Source organism: Amblyomma maculatum, chromosome 3, assembly GCF_055883805.1.
Source record: "Amblyomma maculatum isolate TAMU_Amacu chromosome 3, ASM5588380v1, whole genome shotgun sequence".
NCBI lineage: Eukaryota > Metazoa > Arthropoda > Arachnida > Ixodida > Ixodidae > Amblyomma > Amblyomma maculatum.
Window position 1 is genome coordinate 173,419,469 of NC_139346.1, and position 26,735 is coordinate 173,446,203.

The 26,735-nt window shown below is 45.8% G+C and overlaps 2 protein-coding genes across 4 annotated transcripts in view; both read right to left on the reverse strand.

Moving 5' to 3' along the window:
• Nucleotides 1–207: 207 nt before the first annotated feature.
• On the reverse strand, nt 208–13,332 carry LOC146196970 (cationic amino acid transporter 4-like). Its single transcript, XM_084598683.1, has 6 exons — nt 12,842–13,332; nt 10,217–11,229; nt 7,468–7,776; nt 5,534–5,881; nt 2,843–2,951; nt 208–836 (listed from the first exon to the last, which is right to left on the reverse strand). Exons 2-6 carry the CDS (start codon nt 11,153–11,155, stop codon nt 607–609), a joined length of 1,935 nt encoding a protein of 644 aa, XP_084454809.1. The 5' UTR covers nt 11,156–11,229; nt 12,842–13,332; the 3' UTR covers nt 208–606.
• An 8,410-nt stretch (nt 13,333–21,742) lies between these two features.
• LOC146196971 (cationic amino acid transporter 4-like) overlaps nt 21,743–26,735 on the reverse strand; it is a 115,239-nt gene continuing 110,246 nt past the window's right edge. For all 3 annotated transcript variants that reach the window (XM_084598685.1, XM_084598684.1, XM_084598687.1), the window contains exons 5-6: nt 24,332–24,440; nt 21,743–23,532 (exon numbers count right to left, since the gene is read on the reverse strand). In XM_084598685.1, the coding sequence (XP_084454811.1) occupies nt 23,387–23,532; nt 24,332–24,440 (255 nt within the window). In that variant the 3' untranslated portion in view covers nt 21,743–23,386. The remainder of the gene's footprint in view (nt 23,533–24,331; nt 24,441–26,735) is intronic.

The window sequence follows — 26,735 nt, forward strand, 5'->3', positions numbered from 1 at the left end:
AGTGCTAGAAACCGTCTCTCAGGTTATTTCTGATGGCACGAGAGAATTGTTGTGAAAGAATTTCCAGCAATGAACGAAGGAAAGTTAGCCTCCGTGCAACGCTGGCATTTCTTTTGCATCCCGGTAGTGGCAAAGGACCCTACTTTTACTCAAGGTAGGCAACACACGAGCAGCGGTCCCCTCTTTTCGGCCTTTATTTCGCTCATCTTTTCTTTTTCTTTTTTTTTTTACCGTCGGCTTAGAACAGCAGCTGAAAAATATTTCTGGCTATGCCGCTGGCCATAGAGTTGTGTTAATCAACTCGTTCCTGTTGACACCTTCCCGAATTACTCGTTCCTCTCATCTCGAATTAGATCGGCGTATATTAAGTAGACTGCGACGCACAGCCACGTCCATTGACAACCCCTCATTCACTTCCTAGCGACAGATGTACAGGCAGTAATGTCTCCTGGACGACAGCGTAGCTGCACAACGTTGATGCAGAAGAGTGACACTCTCCGATCGAGTGGCACTGAGCGCCTAGCTTCCGACTGTTCTCAATGACAATAAATATAGTAACGTGCAGTGTGACATCCAAGCAACGAAAGAAAATACTGTCATGTACACCTAAGACGAAGATTTCGGAGGGGGCGATGACGACGATACGAGTGGCTCCTTGTCGTCGGTGATATCGCCCGCTTCGGCCAGTCCGGTGGCGGACACTTCCTTGTCCATGGCACCCCATTTGCGAGGCTGGTCTCGAGACTCCATGGCCAACAGCGATGTCTGAGGAGAGATGACGCTGTCCGGGTTCAGTTTGCTGTGCTTGATGCCGTAAATAAAGTAAACCAGGAGCCCTGCGCAATATTGAGAGCGGATGAGTTCTAGACCAGTATAAAACTCCACATCGAAAGCGGTGTGCCCGAGTAAGTATACGTTAATTTCAGAGCAAAAGACGAAGCAATGAAGAAAAGGGTTCTCCAATACTTCAATGCGCACCCAAGTTCGTTTGCTGAGAAAAAACAGATGGTACAATAATTTAAGTGCTACACTATTCTCTTGGCAGAACTTGTTGTAACATGCTTCCGTTCGTATTTGATAAGGCATAATACTGAGCTCACTATGACACCTTGATATAAAAGACTCCTGAGGAAAGATGAGGAAAGTTTGTCAGCTCACAAAAGCTGTTAAAATTCAGTTTGCAGACATGATTTGACGCATATTGTTAAATCCAATATAAATTTAGGAGAGAAGTATATTGTTAAATCCAATATAAATTTAGGAGAGAGGCAAGACGAAACAAAAATGAAAAAAAAAAAAACGTGCTGAGGCGAAGTTATCTTAGATAATGCGGCCGAGCACTCTACAGGCAAGAGTAGTTATTTGGGACACATCTGAAACATATATAGATATTGCTTACTGAAGCTCAGAGGACAATTTCTGCTATGAAATCAAGGCAGTCTATTCTTAAGAATTAGGTCGGTCTTCGAGAACTGCAAGCAGAAGCGAACAAACGTTTCAGCCAAACACAATAACTACAACAAGGTTAATTACCATGATGGGTTGAGACAGGTTTGAGATGGATGCGTGACATTGACATGGATTTAGGATACGTTAGGCATAAAGCTGGTTATAAAAGAGTACAAGGCCGCCACTAGGAACGTTAAAATATATTCACGCGTTTCTGGAAAAGCTTTTGTACACTTTTCTGCTTAGTTTGCTTGACAGGTTGCATATATGTGTGTACAATTAATTTACCCAAATATCTATAGGCTCGTGTTAAGCCTACTCAGTGAATATTTCGGCCTACTTCTCTCCCTTTCCAAAGAATAAACGCATCTATCAAATGCAAGTAACGAAGCCGTGATCCAGTACCGATACCTTTTAGCTTATAATGCACGAAAGCAACCGCATTCGTTAAGACATGTTTTGGTTTTCAATTTTATAGTATGGCTTCCTGTTTAAAAATAGTCGTTCTGGAGTAAATTTGCTTCGTTAAGCCTTTGTCGACTTCTTTTCCTGGCTCCCGGTCTCAGTACCAGTACAAACAGCAGTGCGCGCACTTCCCATCTACATACATGAATAATGATGACGTCATGGGTGATCCACAAATCCCAACTTATGTACTGTCTACCACCGCCCGACCAACCGTTGGCGACCAGCTTCGCACTACCGCGGCATGCAAAAAGCTCATAAATACGGGAACATGCTGCATGTCACTAGTTCCGTTCAGTGTAGAAAAAGCCACGCAGTTATAAGCTAACAAAATGTACTACAGTGTCACTATACCCCACTCCTAGTTGCACTTGTGTACGGTCTCACTAGTTATTGCACTTAATACAACTGCTGAAGAGCAGACCGGGCTAACTACTTGCCTACTACGTTATTTTCCGGAATTAACTAATCATGGTCAAACGAAAACTGGCGAGAGGCGCCAATGCATCTGCTTGTAAAAGGAGGGAGACCATGAAGCTGCAGCTACTTGTTTAGGTGCAGGCAACTAGAGAAGCAAAATGCAAAGAACAAAGCGCAGTTGGCACGCCAGCCGGTATAGTTAACACAGCTGCTGTTGGAGCTGCCGAATCAGCAATAGATCCGCGTTCCATGGGAGAAACAGCTGTGGCTGGCTCCATAACTTCCTGTTTGCTTTTCCTTTTCGGAGCGTAATACGTCACGCACCACTGACTTCCTCGCTGAATATTGAATGGTGTTGATCAGATCATCGCGCATATTTACCTGCAGAGACTACGTAGCGGGGCAGAAACACGCAGTGTGATAAAATTAAGCGGGTGTTTTCGTCTGCATTGAGCACGATATAACGATTTCTTGCAGTCGCGATAGTAACAGTAAAGGTCCACCTTACCAACAGCGACCCATATAAGCAGCCGGGCCCAAGTAAGCGGCTGCAACGTCGTCATCAGCGTCGCGTTGATGATGATACTTAACGTAGGCAGCAATGGCACCAGTGGCATCTGAAATGAATGCGTCATGTGCAAAGTTCAGTCAACGCGTAAACAAATAAAAAGAGTAACTTTCTGGCCTCTGAATGCAGGAGACAACGATCAAAGCAGTAAAACTTAATGACATGATCTGCAGACAAAATTATAGGATGAAGTTTTCTGAAATGTGCACGCACACACAGAGTTTTTGCCTTTCCATTCTCTCGCTCTTTCTCTATATTTTCCCTTTTTTTTTCTGTTACGAAAGCATTCATACGATCGCCAGAGCCGGACAATCACCTTGTTTATGCCTGACTCCTGATTGGCCCGTCAGATCGTGATGTCACCATCCACGTATTTTGGCGCGGTAATTCAAAGAGCGTTTTCACACGGTGTCATCGGTCTAACAAGGTTAAATTTCGAGTAAAGCCCAGCGAAATTGTCTAACGCGTGTCTGTCCAGTTGTAGTGCTTTTACACTAAAATAAATCAACGTAGTTAATCGGATACTAACCTAGGAATTCCTCATGAGAATCGATAAGGTACGTCTTAGATATCGCCGCAGCCGACTGCCCAGCGTACATATTGCAAAACAAAACGCAAAAAAAAAAACGCTCTCGTGTTGTGTATTTCACATCGTCCTCATCGACTTCCATCTGAGCGCAAAAACTTTCGCACGCCCTACTCAGTTCAAGTGCGTTCAAACCGTGTCATGTTTCCCTTACTACATCTTACTGGATAGTATCTCGCTCACCACCTGCAGCGATGAATGTGCATTCTGTAACTTGCGAACGCCCTATAACAAATGGTGCAGGATGCAAGGGACTATATGAAACCATCACCATCAAAGACCATCAAAATTTTCTTAACCATCAAAGACCAGTTGGAGGCTGCAGCTGCCATGCCCCAATCTGTCTGGTCGACAGGACAGAGGAGATATGGCTCGGTTTGACAGCTTCCTGAACTAAGGAGACTGCCCACCTAGGGCGAATATTAGGGCGAAAGCCTTTATGGGCTCATGGGTTGTGGAATTGTCGGCAGGTTCGCACAAACTGACAGTTAAAAATAAATGTGTCTCCGTCGAGAATCGACTTCACTTCAGATTGTCAGCCAAGCACGCAAACCACTCTGCCACACCAGGCTCGTGAGGAACCGATAGTAATTCTCCTTGCCTAAAGAATAGAGCGATGACGAAGATGAAGTCAGGGAACATGATATGATCGTAGTGGCGATGGCAATAGCTGTGTATTTAATTGATCATAATGATAGTAATGATAATGATGAGGTTAACAGTAGGGATGACAATGACGATGCCGTTAGTGAAGACAGTCCTGTAAAGCAGCTTTCACCATTTGCGCTCTTTAGCAGACATAAGCGCAGTGCTCTAGTTTCTCTCGCCTGCTCTAAATAAGTTTGTCTCTCTCTACACATTTATAAGCATTAATTCTTGTTATACGTCCAAATCTTAATCAAATTTCTCTAAAAAGTGACCGCGATTGCCGCTGCTGTTGTTGAAGATTTTCATCAGAAAAAGAAGTTAGCACTCACCTCGTTTTCGCCGAACAAATTAAAGATGTAGTCGAATTAAACATATGCTTTGGTTTCTTCCTATACCTTTAAAGCGAACATTGCGTTCGTGAGTCTTGTTACCGACTACAATGAATGAGTTGTAATAAACATGGTGTTGCCCATCATGCTTTACGCAGTCTTGTTACTCCTTAAACTTCTCTCGAATAAGCAACAAACGTGAATAGAATGTTTGCCAAAGGTGGCAAGCTATGTCTCATACGACCGCAAGTAGTTTTGAAGCGCACGCAGGATTTCCCCTATAGCACTGCCTGGGTGCCCAAATACGAAATATTCAGGCTGAGGTTGCTTTTCGTGGCCATTAACTGACAAGTTCTGAAGCCATATCAAAAGCGCCAACGCTACACAACCGAACACATCTTCGATTTCGCGCCGAAGTGTCTACGTACTGTCAACAAGCATTGCAAAAAACCTGAACTTCGCTAATCAGACTGATGGTTGCAGTTAATTTCCGTTTACATGCATGCTGATGTATCCCAATGACACAACCACAATGCGAAAGTAACTTTCGCGCTCATAAAGCACAATTTTTGCAGGTCCATAAATAAGATGATACAGAGTTTTGTTTTAGGGTGCAAGCTGCATTGATATAGTTTTCCTCATTTTGCAATAATTGTCAGCGATGGCCCCGTCTCGCCCATATATGCCCAATTTCGCCTGCAAAAAAGCCGGACTAGAAAGCTGCTGACTTGGGGCGCGTGCATTTTACCTGAGCCTCCACCTTCCTGCAAAGGCCATCTCAGGTAACCGTATTCAAACCGAAGACCTTGGCCCTGATTGTGATTCAGAGTACAAGCACTTCTTTTCAGCCATGAATTCACCAAACCATTCATAGGGCATGCAGGTATTAGTGCTCCACCAATGGCAGTTCAATGGCGATTCTGGGGGAGTTCAGTGGTCATTTATGGTAGTTCGGCGTGTTGTCATCAATGTGGTAGTCATTTACTGAACCGCTAGCACTCGTCACTCACCGTTAGCGGCTTCCATTCTTTCTTGCCCAACTAGCCCAAACGTGCTGCGAACGCTTACCTTGTAGTGAAGCAATGTGGTGGACTGCTGGTGCATGAGGATGACCACGAAGCAGAACAGCGCCACCAGCGAGAGGAACACCACGAGGAGGATGGCCCAGAAGCTTCCTCTGGCGATGGGTTCTATGAGCAGCTGCGTCAGGAAGCTCAGCAGAAAGACGTCAAGGGTGAGCGTCGTGATGCAGTACGAGACCACTATACCCGGCGGCTGGTTGAACGGGTAGAGTCGGTGCAAGAAGGCGAACGTGGCCCGCAGCCGACCGGCCACGTCGCCAGCTCCGTCGAAGATACCTTCCTCTTCGGGCAACGAAGGCTTGGCCATGTCGGGAGGGTCCTGATTGTCTTCACCCTGCGAAATTTTTCAGCAGTCAAATATCAGCCAGGTGTTGAAAGCTATAATGCTACCTCAATATGGCAGCGAGAAAGGTGCGCAAGCAAAACACAGGGAGGTCAAACCACATATATGCCAATCAGGTAAGCTGCCTTTCGCCATGACAAATAGAATAAAGGAATGAGAACAGGTGGTTAAGGAATGGCACGGCAAGGTGCATCAATATTATGCGCATCCCTGTAAAAGGTTACTGAGTAATGAGGACCTTATGTGCTGCGCCACAAGTCGAGTGGTGGCATGAAACTGTGACGTAGAGGTTCAAATGTCCAAACCGACTACGCGGAAAAGTCTGAGTTTCTATAAATACGCAGTCCAGGACTATACCTCTCTAAAAGGGTACAAAGGTTTTAGCTCCGCCTTGCAAAGCGAAAAAGATATCACTCTCCCCTGTTTTACAGCTAAGTTCTCCGCATAAAATCCATATAATTGTCACTTTATTGTCAAGAAAACCATGAGAAGGTGTCGTTCACGTGCGGCACAGAATTTGTTCCTTAATGCGTGCATTGGGAGCTCAATCTGAAAGAGATCAACCAGTTTCTGCCAGAAAATTTCTCTGCCCAAGGTGAAATGAAGTGTGAGTGTGAAGGTAATAAGAAGATAAAACTACACGTGACCTACGGTGGGCCTCAGGGTGGCCGCTATCTTAGGTGGCACCGCGCAACCTAGAGTGGCCGCCATCTTGGGTGACACCACATGACCTAGGGTGGAACTTAAGGTGGCCGACATCTTGGGTGGCATCACGTAAAACAGGATGGGCCTTAGAATGGCCGCCATCTTGGGATAAGGTGTCAACCCACCTATGTGAACACTGCTTCGAACTTAGAAATTCGAACTCAAGCCCTTGGTGGTCACGTGACAGACCCGGACAAACCTACGCGAAATCGCCAAACGTGAGAAGTAAGAGTTAACAATTTAGCAAAAATGTTCCATGTTCAGTGCTATACTGTACAGCAGACCGAATAGTCGTTTCTGTGATACTGAGGAGTGTAAAACAAGTTTTTGGCCAAGTTGATAACATTCTTGATTCATACCGGCAGCGATTAGGAACAAACACAAAGAGAAGGAACACACAAAACACGGACGAACGCTACACTCTCAACTGGTTTATTGGGAAAAATTTCCAGTATAAAAAGCTCACGCGTCTGCGCACTACATAGAAGGATAAGAACCCGCAACCACATTGTGATAAGATGTTTTCTCGTTTTACCTTGGCACATGGTTGCGGGTTCTTATCCTCTCTATAGTGCGCAGACGTGTGAACCTTTTATACTGGAAATTTTTCCCAATAAACCAGTTGAGAGTGCAGCTTTCGTCCGTGTTTTGTGTATTCCTTCTCTTTGTGTTTGTGTTTAAACTGTGGAGTGCGATCGCCGTGAAAACTAATTGCACGGTGAGGGACCGATCAGCAACGCCTCTTAACACGGACGCCGATGATATTTAACTCTAGGTCCATGGAAACATCACCCGAAGATTTGCCAACATGCATGTTCACGATAAGCAAGCACTTTCAACCATACGGTGCAGAGAAATCGTGACTTCCTCACCATGAGTCTGGAAACGGGCATGTACCGGACGATTATGAGCGACGCACTGACCACGAGGTAGGCGAGCAGCGTGCCAATGGACATCATCTCGACCAAGGTGTGAATGTCCAGAAAGACGGCCAAGAAGGCGGACAGCACCGAAAATGAGTACATAGCCGTGAGCGGCAGCTGCGTGCGCTGGTGCACGCGGGAGAACCAGGAGAACAAGAGGCCGTCCTCGGCCATAGCGTACACGATGCGCGTGAGCGCGTACACGTTGCCCATCAGCACGGTCACCATACCACACACGGCGCCGATTATCACGATCACCTGGGAAGAGAACGGAGAAAGACAAGAAATCCCGTTAAGTGATTTTGATGGAACTTTGAAAGCCTCTTTCTACGAGACCTTTAATTAGCATCGTAGGTGGCTTGTAGTTCTTTTTATGAGACAAGAACCTCGGAGAGATAGCTTTGTTTTTCAGTCATAAATAGTAACCCTGATGTATGTAAACGATTTGCCAGGAAGCTTCTCGTGGGCTATACGAGTCACCGCTGTATAATTTCGACCTCCTGTTGTAATTTGTTGCACACTAACATCGCACAACACAGGCGTATGTTCTCATCTCGCCTCCGTCCAAATGCGGCCGCCGTAGCCGGTATTTAAGCACGCCGCCTTGGCGCAGCAGTTGGAACCACACCCTCTGAGCAGCCGCGGCCTGATCACCGCGTAAATGAAGCCGCCAAAGTTAGCTGGTTAAAACCAAAAAAGGCAGCGTTTGCTAGCCGCCGCAAAAAAGAAAACTGTTGTCAAGACAAAAGCTCTTCGATCGCACCTGTGGCGATGCTCGGCTCCGAAACCCGGCTATCGTGATTTCCGGCATACAGTTCTCAGGTTTAGAACTCTAAAAGTTAAAAATTTGCGATTTACAGATTACCAGTGCGGAGTATAGAGTATTTATTTTTACCATTGTCCAATGTGGCATAGAATTCCTGCACGATTCTCTGATGAAGTTTCGTTACACCTGCGCTGCCCGTGTTTCTGTTGTCACCAAGCGTCTTGTTGTTATAAATGTGGTTACTGACACGACCTATGCCTGTTTTTCATAACGTCACTAATGACGTCAACCAACCTTCTCGCAATCACGTCAACCCGCGCTCTCACAATCAACCCATGCGCTCGTTTCGCGGTGCATATATGTATACTTTGAGATACATCTGATAGCGTGGTTTCTCTGCCTTTAGTGTAATTTTTCCCGGTAGATATGTGCGTACCTGTGTGCTGCCTCTAAATTGGTTAGAGTGGATGTAATTCACTCGTTTCGAGGTTCGTATGTACATCTCACGATTCTCTAAATCAGAAGGTCATAGCAGAATACCGTCCTTTTCGAATGATGAGCGATAGGTCGCTTGAATGACTTTCAATAGTTTATCAAAGGCAGAATGACAGAATACTAACCGTCTTTGTCTACTTATGACTGGTGACACACTGTGATGTGAGTGGTGAGGGCTGCGGTTGTGCGAATGCCCAACGTTTTCGAATATCGAATCGCATATCCTCATATTCATTTTGTTAAACCAATCAAATAGTGTAAACTGAAAATTATTCTAAACTGTTCAAATATCTTCGCAAAATTCCGAATAATTCTCGAATACTCGTTTTATGTACAGTGCTGCCATTGCGACATGACCGGTCTTTCACAATTTTTTTTTTTAAGCGCTTTGTTGCACTGGTTCTGCACTACTTTAATATTCCACATTTTGTGATATCAAATTTTATCTTTGCGAATGATCGTTCCTCATACTGTTACGACCAATTTTATTCCTAGCCAATAACCCATTAAGGAATAACTGTACGTTAGTCCAGTGTTGTGTCTACATTTTCTATGCCCTTTCCCAGCTATGTTAGTGCTAAAATCTAGTCAAGCATTTTAAATATTTTTGATGACTAGTCTGAGAAAGTCTTATCTTCTCTTAGTTGATGCGATGTTATTCGACTGATGCAATATTAACAGTACTTTATTTCTAGTTGTGCGCTCTAGTCGTGCCATACTGTACATCTAGCCAAGCTGCATCTAGTAATTTTATTATCACGTTCAAATTCTACTTCACGTTACCGCGAGCACTACTTTGTTCTGATTACTGATACTTTCGCATTTTTTTTTTTTTTAAGATTCGGACTTGATCTTACCTGTGGTCAAGGTTGACACAGCTGTGCATTGTTGTAAACTGAATATCAAACAGCATTCTGAATGAAATTGAATTTTAGACATGACTTTATATTTCATAATCAGCGCAAAAAATGATATGAACATAACCTGCAGAGCATTCGATTCGTGTTCGATTCGATCTTTAGCTACATCATTCGTATTCGACTGGATAGCAAAGCTGCACTGTTCGTGTTCGATTCGGTATGGGAAAAGTACCGTTCGCACAACCCTAGTGAGGACCCACTCGACTGCCGCTACAAGACTGTCGGTTAAAGAGCTCTAGGGAGAAATTCAGCATTTATTTTTAAAAAAATCAGGACTGAAGCATATTTCACAAAGTTGTACAGCCGTACAAAAAGCCACAGAAAAGAATACGAATATGCAGTTTTAAAGTGCCCTTTTATCAGTGACAGCGAGTAGTTCATATACGAAATATTTAATGCAATAATCGATTAAACAAATGCTTCGTCTAATTATGTGCCCCTTCATCAATCTAAACACACTGAAGAGCCAGATTTCATTCGTTTAATTGAATGATTGGTGCAAACGTAGCCATCTTACCTTAGCCCAAGTGGCACCGTTGGCAGCAAGAGCGTCTGGGAGACCGGACTCGCTCGTTATGTCGGTGTAGTTCACCATGAGCGTCAACACCGCCGATATTGATATGTAGATGACAGTAACGATGCTCATGGAAATGAACGTCGCGAGAGGTAGTGATTTCTGCGGGTCGCTAGCCTCCTCTCCAGACGTGGCGATGGAATCGAACCCTATGTAAGCGTAGAAGCAGGAAGCTGATGCAGCCAGCACGCCGTGCCACCCGTAAGGCATGAACCCTCCTGTAGCCGGATTGGTCCAGTTCTCGGTCTTGGCGAAGTACGATCCCACGCCGATTATGAGCAGAGCGATGCCAATATTCACGATGGAGAATATGTTATTGATATGCGACGAAGCCCGGACGCCTAGCGACATGACGATCACGAAGACCACTATGAAGACGAATGCGAAAAGGTCCGGTTCCTCCGAGAAGAATGTCGCATGTATCTTGCCCACGTGCTCCGCCGTCCACACCTTGATGACGTTGCCTAGCAGTGAGTCTACGTAGGCGCTGCATGCCCTCGCCACTGCTGCGAGACCGATGACATTCTCTAGCACCACGTTCCAACCGACGATGAACGCCCAGAACTCGCCGACGGCCAAATACGTGTAGGAGTAGGCCGAGCCGGCCTTGGGAAAACGAACGCCGAACTCGGCATAGCTGAAGGCAGCCAGTAGAGAAGCCACACCGCTGATCAGGAAGGACAGGACCACAGCAGGACCGGCCACTGATTTGGCTACGGTGGCAGTGAGGACGTAGATGCCCGAGCCCATCATGTGTCCGATGCCCAGGAGGGTGATGTCGAAGGTGGACAGACATCGTTTCAGAGACGTCTCGAGCAGGTCAGTGCCCAACGGTTTCGTCCTCCGGAGCTTGCGGAGGAAAGCCTTGAAACCCGAATCCATCTTGACGACGGGAAGCGTATTGGGAGACTAGGCAGTAGAGTGAACGTTTCCGGTCAACTCCTCAGCGTCACAACCTGGAGGAGTCGGGAAAAACAGTTTCAGCACTGAGTAACTACGTAACCTCACGACTCATTGATTAGCTGGCACACCATTATTAGGTGATTACTGTTTTTTTTAAACCTTTGCGAGAAAAAAAATACGTAAGCCATAATAACACATTACCATGTATAACCCGCATGTAATCCAATATCTCAGTTCTGAGCCTTGGAAATCTTCATATGCTTCGAGAAGAATCTGGAGCGGAGGATACATAGAAGCAAGCCATATTCCTTCAGCTCTTGTTAGGAAGCTGTCAAAAGTTCACGTTAGATTTTAGCATCGCAAGCAGTTCTGAACTGAGCAAGTACATAGAGTGAGATATACGTCCGCAAAGCCACGTGCGGTGGCAGCAGCACATGTTTCCAAAGGTCGCTTCGAAGCATTTCATGCTGTTTAGCTCGAAGAGGCGGAAATGACGCAGTGTTTCCTGTCACGGTGTTGACTAATGTCGAATTGTCTGCTTGACAAATTCCAGCTTTATTGTTTCCACTCGCCTTTCCGAAGCCTGATTTACACAAGCCGTTCTTTATCATACCGAGAGGTAGACAAGAGTGATGAGAACCACGGAGTTTTAGAAGAATATACACAATAAAAAAGATGCAAAATTTATCTTTCTTGAATCTTTGTCGTGCCGAGCATGTTTCAGGTTTCAAACAAGTGAAAACAGATTTCCTTGAATAGACGTGAGTTTACATACGTATATGAAAATGCCACTTTCATCTGTCTGCGAACAAAAACATCCTTGCCCTTTTACGGCTTGGCGATTGCTCATGATATATTTCAGCACAGACCGTAGAGTATAGAATCACCCGAAATCGTACAATTGGCAGCGTCAATATTTTCTCCGTAATGGTTGTGTCACATACTGTGCGCTGACTGTTTGTGGAAATAAAAAGGCTTCCTGGCTGACACAATAGCACGGAACTGTAACCGACTGCAAGAAAAAATTGCAGTATTAAAATTAAACCGGCAATTGTGCATTCCCTGCAGCCGGTGTACAAAATTTCAGAAAGCACAAAACTTCCATTCACCGGCATATGGCATTCACCTGCACTACATTGCTTCCTATTATGTTACCAGCAAACTAATTCTTACCTAATCCATGCAATAATATCACGTTACTTGCACGTAGCGTTGGGCCATTTACCACAAACAGCGAAGTCCGCACGCATCACAGCGCGAACAGTAACGGGAGGCGCGGGGTTCAAAGCAACCATATGTGCTTCGCTGCAAGAACGCTAAGAGGCCTCGCTCTTGCAACGACGGAAACAAGAGTTTGCATGTCTCAACAAGCTCGTTTCTCCGCACTAATTCCCCTTATAACGCATGGAACCCAAGCGAAACTGACACTGCGACAGTGCAGCAACCGGCGATGCAACAAAGTCACTGCATGCGGCACCATATGTGCAATTGCCGGGATCGCAAGCGCAGCTGGAGAAAAACAGCTGACAGTCGCTTTTAAAGTGGGAAGAGAGCAAACGAGCGGTGTCTATTAGTGGAAACTAGGTGGCATTTTGCTTTTTTTGGGGAACTCGCTCACGTCCTGGTAACTCGCTAATCACTGCGATAATTCGGCGAATATCTCACCTCGCTTTCCAGGGTGGAGGAGTCGTGCAATCACTGACGCTGCGAGAGAAATCCTAGCGGGGTAGTCAACATGCTGTTCTACCGCCCGAGTCCTGATGCGTGAACGACCGCTCTCGGGCACACGGGCTTATGACTCTGCAGGAGACCAGCTGGTCAACGAAACAACAGTGCTCCGGACGTGTGTGCGTTGCACGCAATGGCCGCTCCCCCTCGGACGAACGAATCACATGCGGGGTGTCTCGCGTGGGCGCTGCCGGTAGAGGCGGCCTGGGTCTGTTCGTCGGGGTCCCCCATGCGCGATCAATAAACTGCTCCGGCGAAGCACACCGCGTGAACCCCGGGCTGGGTGGCAGTGCGCGTGCGCCATGAGTCAGAGCCGTCGCACAGGCAGCAGCAGAAGTAGGAGCGGGGTTTTTGTTTGCCTGTCTGGACCGCCAGTGTCTGTCTCGAGCGGAGCCTGTGCACGCTCGCAGACACGTGTCCGGCCCCCCGGTTCTTCCTCCCTCGCCTCCCGCGGCCATGCGCTTCGACTGCGGAAGTGCTGGCAGCGGAAGCACGTGTTTTCCTGTGCTCTTGTCGATGGTTGCATAAAGTGAACAGCCTGTGAACGAAAGAGACTCGAAGGACAGCTCGCAAGAGGAAGTGTGATGCTAATAAAAGAGTGGCCTCTCCATCACTGTAAGTGCGAATAATGATTTAAAGCGGCGCACGGGAATAATAATGATAACAAAACTTTATTCACCGAAATAAGAAACGACAGGGTGGTTACCACTCGCAAGGTTTACCGACAGCGGTAGTGATATTTCCTTTTTGCTATACGATGAAGTAACGAACATGAGATCGGCATACATATATGTACAGTTGCAGACCACTCTTATCTTTGCAGCATATTCACTCTCACAGAGTTCTTCTGTAGACGTCCTTGGTAAAAGACGCCTTGTGTTCTGAGCAGTAAGAGAGTAGTTACGAGGGAGAACTGCCTATTAACCTGTGTCGTCACTGCGATTAGACCACTAAAAGTGGTGCGTTGCCGTGATCTTTCCACCTCCGAGTTCTTATCGTAGATAATGCTGTGCGGCTGTTACTGCGACAACGACGCTCAACCCAAAAATCGTAGTAGTAGGAGCAAAATAAAAACAGACCTCTACCAGCTTGCGCGATCTACTTTATGCCTATTCAACTGGCCTACGACCAAGGCCAACTTAACCGAACTTAGTTTTCAACCGGCCATTGCTAGCCGTCAGACTCGAGTCCATTAGCCGTCCCATCCTTGAAGGCAAGTGTCGAATCGGGGATATGTTGATGTGTAAAAATGACCCGGAATTGTCGAGTTGTATATAGTCAGTAGTGCATACTTTCCCACATAAGGGGCAAAAGAAGGATTAAAGGAGGGTCGCTGGTAGAAGCAGTAAAGAATAGCTTTATGCGATGTGTGGGCGCTCTCCCCGGCGTGGGGGAGAGCTTTGTGGTGGTCTCCAGTAGGAAAAATCCGCAGGTTCATTTTCGATCAATGAGCGACAAATTTGCCAGTGACCGTGTTCGAAAGTCGTCGCCTTGATACAGACAAATAATCTTACAAACCGCGCCACGCAGACTCCAAATTTATGAAGGTATTTTGGCTAAAACGAAAATATGACTGTTATGTATAAATCGCCCAGGAGCTCAGGGCATCAAGATTTGCCGGGGGTGTCCTTGAAAGTTCGCGAACCATAGTGCAGGACGCAAGCCCATCCAGCAAGAAACTAAGGCTCGTGATGGAGCTATGTCAACAAGTGGGCCGAAGAAACAGATAAGACGGATATTACGGCCGTGTCCCCGGGAGATCGTATTGTTTCGGGTCATGTTACGAGCTAGACAGCGCTCATAAGACAACAAGCATGAAAGGATGAGTACGATGTTTATAAACAAGAATGAAGCAGTGGAAAGTCCCGTGCTTAGCTCCAGGAAAAAGGTACTAACTCTTACTGTGGAGGGCCTGGGGTGATCCGCGTGCCACTGGTGCCAAAGAAGCGCGAATGAATCTCAGGTCGCCACGGATAATCTGCAGTCGTGTACACATACATCCGGCATATCCGCCTCGACAGTCCCCAGTGTGATCCATTCTTGCATTCGGCCATATTTTCACAAATTTTCTTTCACTGTGGACCACCATGTAGGCGGTTTATTTATATTACGACTATTCGCCGCCATTTTTATGTTTGTTATTGTTCCATAATAGACTCATACAGTTGACTACATCCACGCAGATGGAATGTTTAGCCATTTTTAGCAGCAGCGAGTCCCTCACTAATCGTGCGCTCGTCTCTGAAATGGGACGCCAAAATCTGCTTACCCGGGTCATGGTATACGTGCTGGGGCTAACGTAGATTTCGATTTCATGGATATCGCACAACCGCCTAGCTCCAGTCGGCGAGAAAGCAGCGCCGTAATAGGATTCACAGGTGGCCGCAGTTTTCACGCGATCTGTTGACAGTGACAGTGACAGAAAAGAAAGAACAGATTACCCATCAAACAAAGGGGCCGACACTGGCATTTGAGTCGATTAATAACCTCAGTGGACACATGCCCCCCCCCCCCCCCCCCCCACCCCCCATCGGGTCCTTTCAAAAAATAAATATTAGAGTATCAGCTCTGTATACATTCTTGTGTTCTTTCTACGGGAGCATCGATCCTCGTGAAAACTCATCAGCCGGACTTTCCGGCAATGCATACTTAGCTACTCTCTGCCCAAGTTGAATAACCAGGACGCCGGACAGCCTAACAGTGTTTGCGCGTCTCGCTCATATTTTCTCGTTCCTATATATCTTCTTTCTTGTTGTTCCAATTTTGTTCTTATTGTCGCTCCAATTTCCGCGCGTCTTAGGGTCATTGCTTCCAGCTGCATCATCTTTGAAGTTATAGGCTTTTACCGCTATATGCAAATCTAATTTGACTCAAGTCAAGCCACTTTTTCCGCTTTTCGGTGGAGGCGAAAAGCAAGACGCCCGTATGCTGTGCGATGTCAGTGCACGTTAGAGAACCCTAGGTGGTAGAAATTTTCGCAGCCCTCCACTGCGGCGTCGGTCGTCTCCACAGGCAGAGTTGCTTTGGGACGTTAAACCCCATAAAACAAACGAACAATCCTTTCCTTATTTCCACTGAACATGACACGACTGGTTCACTCTATAAGTCTCCTGTAATCGCAAGCTTTGAGAACGTGGCAGTGATCTCGCCTTAGACGTGATGTGTGAAAGATACTATTCCGATACTATACTATCATGTAGATATAGATGTGAGTTGGTCACAGAAGAAAACTGCGGTAAACTTAACAACTGATATAATGGGTACACGATATAAAGAAAACTGTACCTAAAATAACATCGACGACTGTTTCGTTCTGAATCTTGCAAGCCACTGTCTGCGCCGACAGTTGCCCGTGTTCCACTCTCAAGGTCTTCCTTTGTTTCCTTTTTCTTTTTGCCGTTTTCGTTCCAGGGAGGCCCCCAGTTTGCGTGGGCTCTGGTACCCTGGCAGTTGCGGTGCCAATATGATTCAGCGGCGGCGGTAAAAGGAATCCTCGTCGCCTCATCGGCGCCCGCTCAAGGCCCATTGTTGGTTCGGATGTCTCGGCGGTCAGGCGCCCGCATCTGGTGGTTAGGCCGCCAGCGCGTGCACACACATACGCACACGCACCAGCGCCACAACACTTGCGAGCGGCCGCTCGGCGGGCGTTCAGGGCGATGAAACCGCCGTCTCCGGACACCGTTCGTCTTCCTTCCCTTTGCCCACCTTACGATACTCCTCGTGTGTTTCGCCAGGTTCATCTCCCAACAACGTATTGGCTATCACTCGTATTGGTTTTTTCAGTATACCTACAAAGAATAGCTTTTGTCGTGTCGCGCATCTACCTACTCAGCCTTATTCAGTTGTTTATCAAGGTAACAAGGAAACGGGCACATCTATTTAGCTACAATTGTTTATAATTCAGAAGCAGTCTTTATAGTTTCTGCCCGACAGATGTCATGTTAGCAGTCGAATAACTCGCGCAATTTTTCGCGCAGTATCACACCGTAATAATTCCTATAAAACAGAATGTAGAGTCGTAAATCGTGCCGCGCTGAAAACCGCTTAGATTTTCGAAATGCTGACTGCAGTATTCACACGATCGTTTCGGCGAGCCGGTTGCACTTTGTGTCGCCACTCGAATGCCACTTGATAGACACGTTACTGATCAGAAATTAAATCAAACCTAACCTAAGTCCATATTCTATTTCATCTACAGGGTGTCCAAGCGAACTTTAACCAAGGGTTAAGAACAAAATATTTCAGATAGACCAGGGAAGCCAGTTACATAGAGCTGTTAGCCGTCTTGCGCAGCAAAGGCAATTTTTGTTTTGCAATTACCTAATTAGTAATTAAGATAATTGTTCTAAATGAATAAATATTGACATTGGGCAATGTGATTTGCGAAGTTGGAAAGCACTTTTAGGAAACACATATTGTCAAGGGACGACGAGGACAAAGTGCTGTGCTCGCGTGTGGAATGTGGGGAACGCGAGGACGACGAAGTGTGGGTGGTTCGTGCTGAGCGCCGCTGGCCTGAAGTTGTTAGTCTGTGGTCAGCTACCCTTTTGTAAATATTTGTTAATACATCCAGTCTCTGTGTGCGTGTATCGACGTTACATCTTTGGTTGGAGGTGTGGGGTAGCCTAAGCAAGCACGGAACTCCGCAGTGGTCTTCGACTTCCCGGCTCTTTAGACATGACCAGCGACGGGGCCGCACGAGCGGCGTCCCTCACCCCGGCTATCATCATTGCCCACCCGCGTGATCCCGGAACCTTCAATGGAGTGGAAGGTGCTGATGTGGAGGACTCTGCAAGCGGAAACTTTCTGACTTGTTTGGTAAGCCAATCGGACGTCACCTGACCGCGAAGAAGGAGCTCGCATGCCGAAAGCAATCGTCCACAGAATCGTAAATGTCACACATTCAGGACATTTTGGCTCTCTGCACGAAAGTTGACACCGCAATGTCAGAGGGTGATAAAGTTGGTCATGTAATAAAGGGAATAGCAGACGATGCCTTCAAATTGCTTGTGTACAAGGACTGCGGAACGGTTGACGCGATCCTAAAAGAATTCCGCCGGTTTGAACAAGCGAAAAGCCGCCGTTTTCCTCTCAGTTCACGCGGCTGCCGAACACGGTTGCGACGTCGTTCTGCGTGGATTCAACCCCACCTTGCCCTCTGCCAACATTCGACAGCCTGACATGACTTGTGCGCCGGGAGTTAGAAGCAGTGTGCCCCTCAGTTTCTCAACTATCGGTACCAGACAGTGCCCCTACGGTATCCCTTATACAGGCTGTTGTCCGGCAAGAATTCGCCAATCTCGGGAATTCAACCTGTATGCTCCATTAGCTCCCCAGATGCTCGCCGTGTGTCCCCGGTACTTTGTTCTGGACATCCGTACTACCTTCTCCACAGCCGCAGCCCAGATGAGTGGAAAACGCTCTCGAGTCGGAAGTTACAATATTCCATTCATTTTTTCCGAGCTGAAAAAAAAATAATAACTCCGCGAAATACAAAAATTATCACGTTACTAGTGCATTCGCGCGCCACGATTGTGCTGCTCTCAACCCTGGTTTGAGTTCACGAAATCAGTTGAAGCAGTACCTCCATCAGCAGCAACAGGCCGATATGTCTGCGCTGGCTTCTTCGCCTTCATCAGCTAGTCGGCTCATGTGACTGCAGCGAGCTCAACCATCGCCAACATATCAGCTACCACTGAAACTGGGCCGTCGACTTACGGCCGCAGCTAATTCGTTCACTCAAACCATGATTGGGAGCACCACAATCGTGGCGCGCGAATGCGGTAGTCACGTGATAGTTTTCGTATTTCGCAGGCGTTCTTTAGAGCTCTGAAACAAGATACACGTGAGATTTTCTTTATCGAAAATAAATGAAAGGGGGGTTTTAGAGAGTGCTCCCCAATTCTGCATATCACATTTATTGTTTAAAGTGAATAGTTAGTAAATTGAAAAATTATCTTCATTACTAATTAGTTAATTGAAAAAAAAAATCACCTGCGGTGCTCTAGACAGCTGGCAGCTGTATGAAAGTGGTTGCCTAGCCTAATTCAAATAGCTTATTTTTAACCCTTGGCTAAGGTTAGCCTAGACACCCTGTATACGTAACGGCCAGTTGCCTTGGACCAGTAGTCAGACAGCGCCTATCTTATTCCGTGGACAGCACTAACAATTCCCTACGCTGTAGTAATGCGCAGTTTTCCGAAACGCTTTGTGTCAGTCAGCGCTGAAGCCCAATTTTCAAGTTCCTATATCGACATATATGCTGAAGAGACAGACCGGTACTGCACCATGCATAACTGTGCCTTCATTTATCGGTGAATACCAGCTGGTTTACCTGCAGCCTCACTTCACAACGAACTTTTTCCGCTTGCTCCTGTTGTGTACGCACGCTTTCAAGGATGCAGTGGATCATGTTCTCTATAAGAGGCATTGTGTCCCAGTCTGCTAATGAAAAAAATATATATATTGTCAGAAAAGAACGCTGTGCAACATGGCTCCAATTTTTTACTGCAGCGTTCAAGTCACTTTATAACAGACGTTCGCATATTTGTAGGCTCGTCCCGATATGCTAGTTCACTCTACTAGCGTGTAAACGTGTTGTGATAAAATTTAACCCGGTAAGAATACTGCAACATTAAAACTCTCTTGCAGCGCAATCCTTTTTGGCTTAAAGGTCTGCTAAAGAGAATTTTAACTACTTTTTTAGTGATGGGAACTCGGTTAAACTCTCCCAGCATTCTTAAAAACTTCGCATTATTGTCCCACAAAAGTTCGGATATTTGTAGGCTGGTCGGGATGTGCTGTACTAGCGTGTAAACATCTTCTGCTAATTTTTAACCAGTAGGAACAGTGCAACAGGAAAACTCAAAGTAAGGAGACTTTATAATTAAAATCGGATCAAACGTCCCAGCTCCCGTTCCTTTTCTTTTTGACGTCACCGCCGACGGTAGGAGGAATCAATCAACACAAGGAGCGCCTCATGCGACTGTATGGCGGCTTGCTGCTCTATCGCGGAGTGACACGCGTAGTGAGATCTTATGAACATCGTCCGCCTGCTTCGAACTTATTTCGTGGAATGTTCTCTGAACCACAACTACGTAGCGGTCTTACCAAAATAATATTTACTTTGAGTCCGGAAGCGTAATAAACATCGCGTTTGTATATTAACGAATTACAGCATTTCTATTGGCCACCGCAGAGTGAATAGGTTGAGCCTAACGAAAACAAAGAGTACGGCTGTGCTACGACAATGTTGCCTGCGACAAAAACATCACGGAAACCTTTAAACAAAATAGATGCGAAAACAAAATTCTCCAGAACGCTCTCTAGTGCACCTTTAAAACGTTAGGAACCAACTAACTCGACAGTGTCTTTCATTAAAGTACGTTCTTGCTGGAGGTTGTGCACTCAATTATCTCTCGATGAAACTAAGCATCTGGTGCTCAATGCCAGAGCTGGTGTCTGACGACAAATAATATTCACGCACGTGCTGCACTGCAAATTGCAAAAACACTGTTCTTTTTTCAATAGTCCTGAAGATGCTGCTGGTATTGTACTTTGCCTGCATTACTGTTCACCGAGATATTTGTAAGCATTTACGGATTTTATTATTCACCTTCCGGCGCTGAGGTCCATTGGTTAATGACATCAAGTGAAATCGGGTAATTCTCTCAAATTTTGTGCTAATCAATGCCCTAGTCGCCCAATTAATGATGCGTGAACAAGTTCATGGTTATACGGTGGCAGCAAGGACACTTTGCAAAATTAGATACATGCGGCTTTTGAGGAGGAGGAGGAGGAGGAGGAGGAGGAGGAGGAGGAGGAGGAGGAGGAGGAGGAGGAGGAGGAGGAGGAGGAGGAGGAGGAGGAGGAGGAGGAGGAGGAGGAAAACTATTTACCGCACCAAAGCGTCGAGAATGTCCTGGGCCAGGGTCACCAAGACTAACTGGTCTTTCAGCTGCTCAGAGGCTAACCAAGCCCGCCACGTTAGGAGAAGAGGGTGCGGAAAGTGAGGTGGCTTAATTGAAACAGGGCAGGAAAACATGCAGTGTTCCGAGTTAGCATAGGGTTCAGGAGAATCCGGGAATGTGGGAGAATGTCTGATGTGGTATAGAAACGATCGGGCAGGAGTAAGGAGTGTATTTAGTTGTATGCGTCGAAGAATACGTGTTTGCGTGTCAGTGAGGGATTTATCAGAAAGAGGAAATGTACGAAGAGTTTTCCTAATGATGTCATAATGAAGATTGGTTTCTTTTTTCTAGTGAATAGTAGCGTCCCACGTGGGTGGACAAAACCAGCGAATCCCAGGCGCCTGGTGCATAAGTCCGCGGACGAGGCGATGCACTACCTTCTGAAGCGATACGCCCAAAGCGTGCGTTGTACAGTTTAGCATGCTTAATTAATCTCTGTTCATCGCTGTTGCTGTGATTACAAGGCATTTTGCTGCGACGAGTGTCATTATGCAGTGGTTAGAGGATGCGGAAAAAGGAGCAGAATAGAATACAGTTAAAAAACAGTCTCCGTTTATGAAGCAATTCGTTTATTACTTGGAAAAAAGATTAGCACCACTATAGTTTACTCTAGTGTTGTCAACAAAAACAACATTCGAGATTGACACATTTTCAAGGCGAAGATCACAGCTGTCACTTACATGCACGTAAAGACGGCAGTCACTTCATTCACTTTGCTTTCTTTATAAAATCAGGAATTGCACCCAGCAGTGCATCTTGCAGAGAAAGAAGAATACGTGACTTATACAAAGAGATTTAGTTTTCTAGTTTGGTTTTCTAGTATGCGCTGAGGGCATGATCAGAAAAAAAAAAGACAACATTAGTCGGAAAAAAAAAGATACGCTTTATGTGATATTCGCTCTCATAGCTACCTGATATAGCAGAGCTACTATGTACACATATGGTACACATATGTATATGTGCACAGGCTATGCACAACTATGGGTACAGGTTTATGTACATATCTATAGGTTTTCAGCCAGCATAAATAACCCTAAAAGCAAGTAATAATCATTATGAAGTTAAATATAAGGTCCCTAAAGGACTGGTTGTGAACGTTCGAATTACTTATGCTTTAACTACCCCTTTGCGTTTCCATACTTTCTCCTGTGTTCTTCGGTCAGCACCCACATGATCCTGAGAATGCCGGCGAAAATATCAAACCATTTAAGCGGTGTATGATAGGGCGCGAAAAACTTAGCTTCTGTGTTAAAAGCAATGTAAAAACAACAGGCTGAAAACGCTGGCTTGAGAAAGCTTAAGACGTATAAATAGTTATGTCTGCAGATTATTTACAAGGCGCGCATAGAAAAAGCGGGGATACATTAATTAAAAGGAAAAGGAAGCCATACAAATATCTACGCGAAAGAAGACCGGATAGCTCGGTGCAAAATGCAAGAGAACAAAAAATACAATGTACAGAACAGTGGAGCTGAAGTTAGGTAAAAAAAAAATTATGACTTATTTATAAAATGAATCACGGCAATACTTGTTTAACGACAAAGACAGTTGGTCATTTTGTTTTGTTTTCCCTCTTAATGAGCTTACAACCATCGCAGAGTGAATATATTCAGCTAAAAATGGCATTTTCTAAACAGTAAAAGCATTGACCTCAAATAATAAATCTACGCTAAAAGTCAACTGATCCTATAAATTCCTGAAACAGAGACTGTTTTGTTGGCTGCAACACCAGCGCGAGTTCAAGATGGAATATTCGAAATCTGCGTTGCTTTGACAAATGCAGTCTGATCCTTCGGCTCGAGATCAGTTCACAGGCAAAAAGAAGCAGCGCCAATAATTTGCTACAGTTCATTTGGGGAAGCGAACAAATTTACCTCCTATAAGGAGGAAAAACTACTACTACTACAAAAAAGAAAAAAAAAGCGTTCTGCTTTGGTCATCACCTTTCGTCCCATCGGGGTTGAAATGGGAAGATGACAGGAAAAGTACAAACAAACAACGCGAAAATGTGAAGGTGATCATTCAAGTGGCGAGGTCAGCTGCCTTCGTCGATGACACGAGATCTGCGAGCATACGCAAGGAATGAGGAACGGAGGATTCCATCCATGCATCATGCGCTGTGTCCAAACCGTTCCAGGGCGGACACATTTCATTGTTCGCCCCCGTCCTCCCTCACACACACTCGCACTTTAGATGCGCCGTTCAGAGCCGTTCATACAAAACTGCGTGAAAAGAAGCTATGTACAGATGAGAGTAGCGCCACAGTCATCGCTGAGGCACGTGGAGGTTGCCGCTGCTCTCGTGAGTGTAGGCACCTCGCCGCTTGCTCGTCTCCACGCACTCACGCAAACGTAAACAAACTGGTTCGTCACCCGTCTGTCCAACTTGAATGCAGGTACGAGGCTGGTTATGGTGGAGCTACCATCGTACCGTGCACAAGCTGTCCACTACAATGTCACCCACTCCGACCTATGCCACGTCGGAAATGAAGGCGGGCCGAAAGAGCCCTCCCTCAAAGGTGGCTATTGGCAGAATGTTGCTGCTGAGACTTCCCATTGCTTGCGGGGCCGCCATCAACAGCGTGATTGTGACTCTGCTCCTGCAGCTTCTTGTTCAACTTGCTGTGCTGAATTCCGTAGATGAAGTAGCCCGTAAGCCCTGGACAGAATCCGAGTGAAGACATAAAAGACAGTCGGGGCGTTAGAATCTTTCGAAAGAGCTCGAGCCGTAGTATGCGAGCCGTACAACTAAAAACTATATGCAAACAATTACTTTTTAGCACATTTTTCCTACAGTCATGTCTAAAGCACCCTATTGCAGTCGTCCGTCAGACATTTTATTACGACGTAGAGCGAGTTGTTAACGATCCATTGCATCGAACAACACGGCAAAACAAGGGGACAGAAGAAATAAAGACACAGGGCGAGCGCTGTTCTGTGCTTTGCTTTCTTCTGTCTCCGTGTTTTGTCGCGCTGTTCCATGAGATGTATTTATTGCAAGCTTGAGAGGTGCACCGATTAGGCTCTGGCTAAAAGCAACGTTCTATGTTGCTACTTTTTCGTCACAACCGGAGTAAAATGGGCACATTGAAACATCAGTAGACTCAGCGCTTCTCGGTAATACTTGCCAGTTCTTTTTGTGGTTTATACATTGGGAACCTTGTATTACAACACTTCGAGCATATTCAATATTTGAAGGCAAATATTTCTGTTTTTACTTATTTCAAATATTTTTGGCATGGTAGCCTTTCACGAGACGTTGCAAAAGTAATAAGGTGGGGCAGCAAAGTATGTTATGAATACGATCGTCAGCTAATTTTCAGTCTGAAAGCAGTAAACACGTACTTTTGGCCACTAATATCGTGTCAATGTATAAACATCGTTTTCGTTCTGGAAAAGTGTTCTCGTGAAGACATGAGCTTTGCAACGCAAAATTGCTAAACAGTTACTTTACGCACCTATTGCGACCCAGACAAGAAGACGAAGCCAGGTCAGTCCGTGCAGGGTCGTCAGGAGAATAGTGTTGACCACAATGCTCAGGATCGGGAGAAAGGGGACAAAAGGCATCTGTGCAGTAAAGAAACAGAAGCGACACTGAAGTCAACTTGTCACGAGCAGGCAGCTAGGAACCAGCATTATTAGAGTTACAACACAGCGTGATCCGCGAATCCGCTACCATGACCCGCTACTGCGGGGTGGCTCTACTCAAGCGCAGATCGCCTGAAGGGCGTCAAGTGACACCAGTTGTCTTTGCCAGAGTTCCGCATTTCTTTTCTTTCACGGCCAAGGAACTATGTACCATCATAAAGCCATACCGACAGGCACTCCGGCTACACTGCATCATCACTCGTGGGGACGGCGTGCCGCGCTGTGTTCGAAATGTAGCGTCGGTGACTTATTTATATTAGGACAGACAAAATAATTATTTCTCGACTGCATTTCTAGTTTCGCAGCTCGACTCCTGCAATAACGACGTATGGCTCCGCTGTACAGCTTGGTTGCACCGTCGCGAGAACTCTCGCAAAGTCTATATAGCAAATAACAGGCGGCACTCTCGCCTGCCTTGAAGCAACCAGTAGGGAGTCGGGATCGTTGGCAACGCATGATCAAGGTAGTGGATCGTGACAGTGGATCATGGTAGTGGATCAATATTGCCGCAATGTTATCGTACTGAATCACGGCAGTTGGTATCTCTAATAGGAGTAGACTTTTAGCACGTCATTGATGAAATAACCTTTTAAACAAGTAAACCTGCCAAGTCCAAAAAATCCGGAAGAGCGATAACAAAAGGCGCAGCGGCGACATTCAGACGCATATTTTTCAATGCCATTTACAAACACAAGTCAAGGTCTAAGAAATATTCAGATTAAAAAAAAACATCAATAATAAAATAAACATAAAATAAAAAGTAAACATGCAATACATCTGCGTAATCTGCTTGTAAAATAGCTTTTACTCATGTCCTTACGCAATACATCTGCGTAATCTGCTTGTGAATTAGGTTTACTTTTCTCACGTGGCAAAAGAAGCAGCTAAGAGCAGTTTGGAAATTATGTAAGTCTTGAAGTCAGTGCTACAAATTTACGCGTCTTTTCTTAACCTTTTCATGCACACTCTTCTTATTTTAAGATTTCAAGACTGCGCTGATTTCAAGTTTTTTTCTTTTTTTCTACGAAGCACGGCACTGCATTATGGCTGTTAAACGTGCGCAGCTATGCACAGGTACTGGCGATGTGTGGAACACAAGCAGTAAGAGCATACAAGCAGTAATTATTTTGCATGCACGTATTTCTGCGGGCGTTTGGCAAGTCATCCTGCTGCGCTCTGGCCAACAGCAGGAAACTTTTGGTTAGCCACACAATTGATTGGTATCTGTCAATCTGCGCAATGAACTACAGGACCAACTTACGTACTTCAACTAGCCAACCGAATCTGGTAGGCTAATTCAGATTTACCACGCTAATGGCTTTAGTGACGATCGTGCTTTTTCTTCCTGAACTATTTCTTCTGATTGACTTACACGGCGAGCTTCAGTGCATCATCACCAGCCAGGCTACGCCCACTGCAGGGGAAAGGCCTTTCCCATATCCCTGCGGTTAATCCGGTCCTGTGCCAGCTGCATTCCTTCCTAATCTTATCCGCCCGCTGACTTCCTGCTGCCCCTGCTATGCTTGCCTTTCCTTATAATACAATAGGTGACCCTTAGCGGCCATCGGTTATGCTGCCTTGTCATTATATGCCTTGTCCATGCCCATTTCGTCTTCTTGATTTCAACAATGTCACTAACTCGACATTGTACCCCAGCCCACTCTGCACACTTCCTGTCTTTTAACGCTACGCCTATCATCTTCCTTTCAATAGCTCACTGCTTTGCCCTCAAGTTAAGTTCGGCCCTCTTTGTTAGCCTCCATATTTCTGCCCTATAGGTGAGTACCGGTAACATACAGCTGTCATTACTTTCCCCTTGAGGTATACTGATAAATGGCTGACCATGATCTAAGTGTGCATACGAGCTGCGCTCCACTTCATTGTTATTTTTCTGGTTGTTTCACTTGCGTGGTCCCAATCTGCAGTCACTGTTGGCTCCAAGTAAAAATTTTCAGAAGTGCTTAGGATTGGGTTATTTGGAACATGTTTTTGGGAAAGACGTACGCTGCTTGGATTTACGAGGGCAGCTTTAATAGACGGCACAAACGGTTAAGCGCGCAAACGATCTTGCGCTTAACCGATTGTCTTGTGTTGTCGCCCATTAATGCCCTCGCGAATCCAAGCAGCGCACGTCCTTCTAAAGAAAAATTAGGTGTAATCCCACACCACTTCCAGTGCCTCTTTACCTATCACAAACTAGTGTTCCCTTAAGAG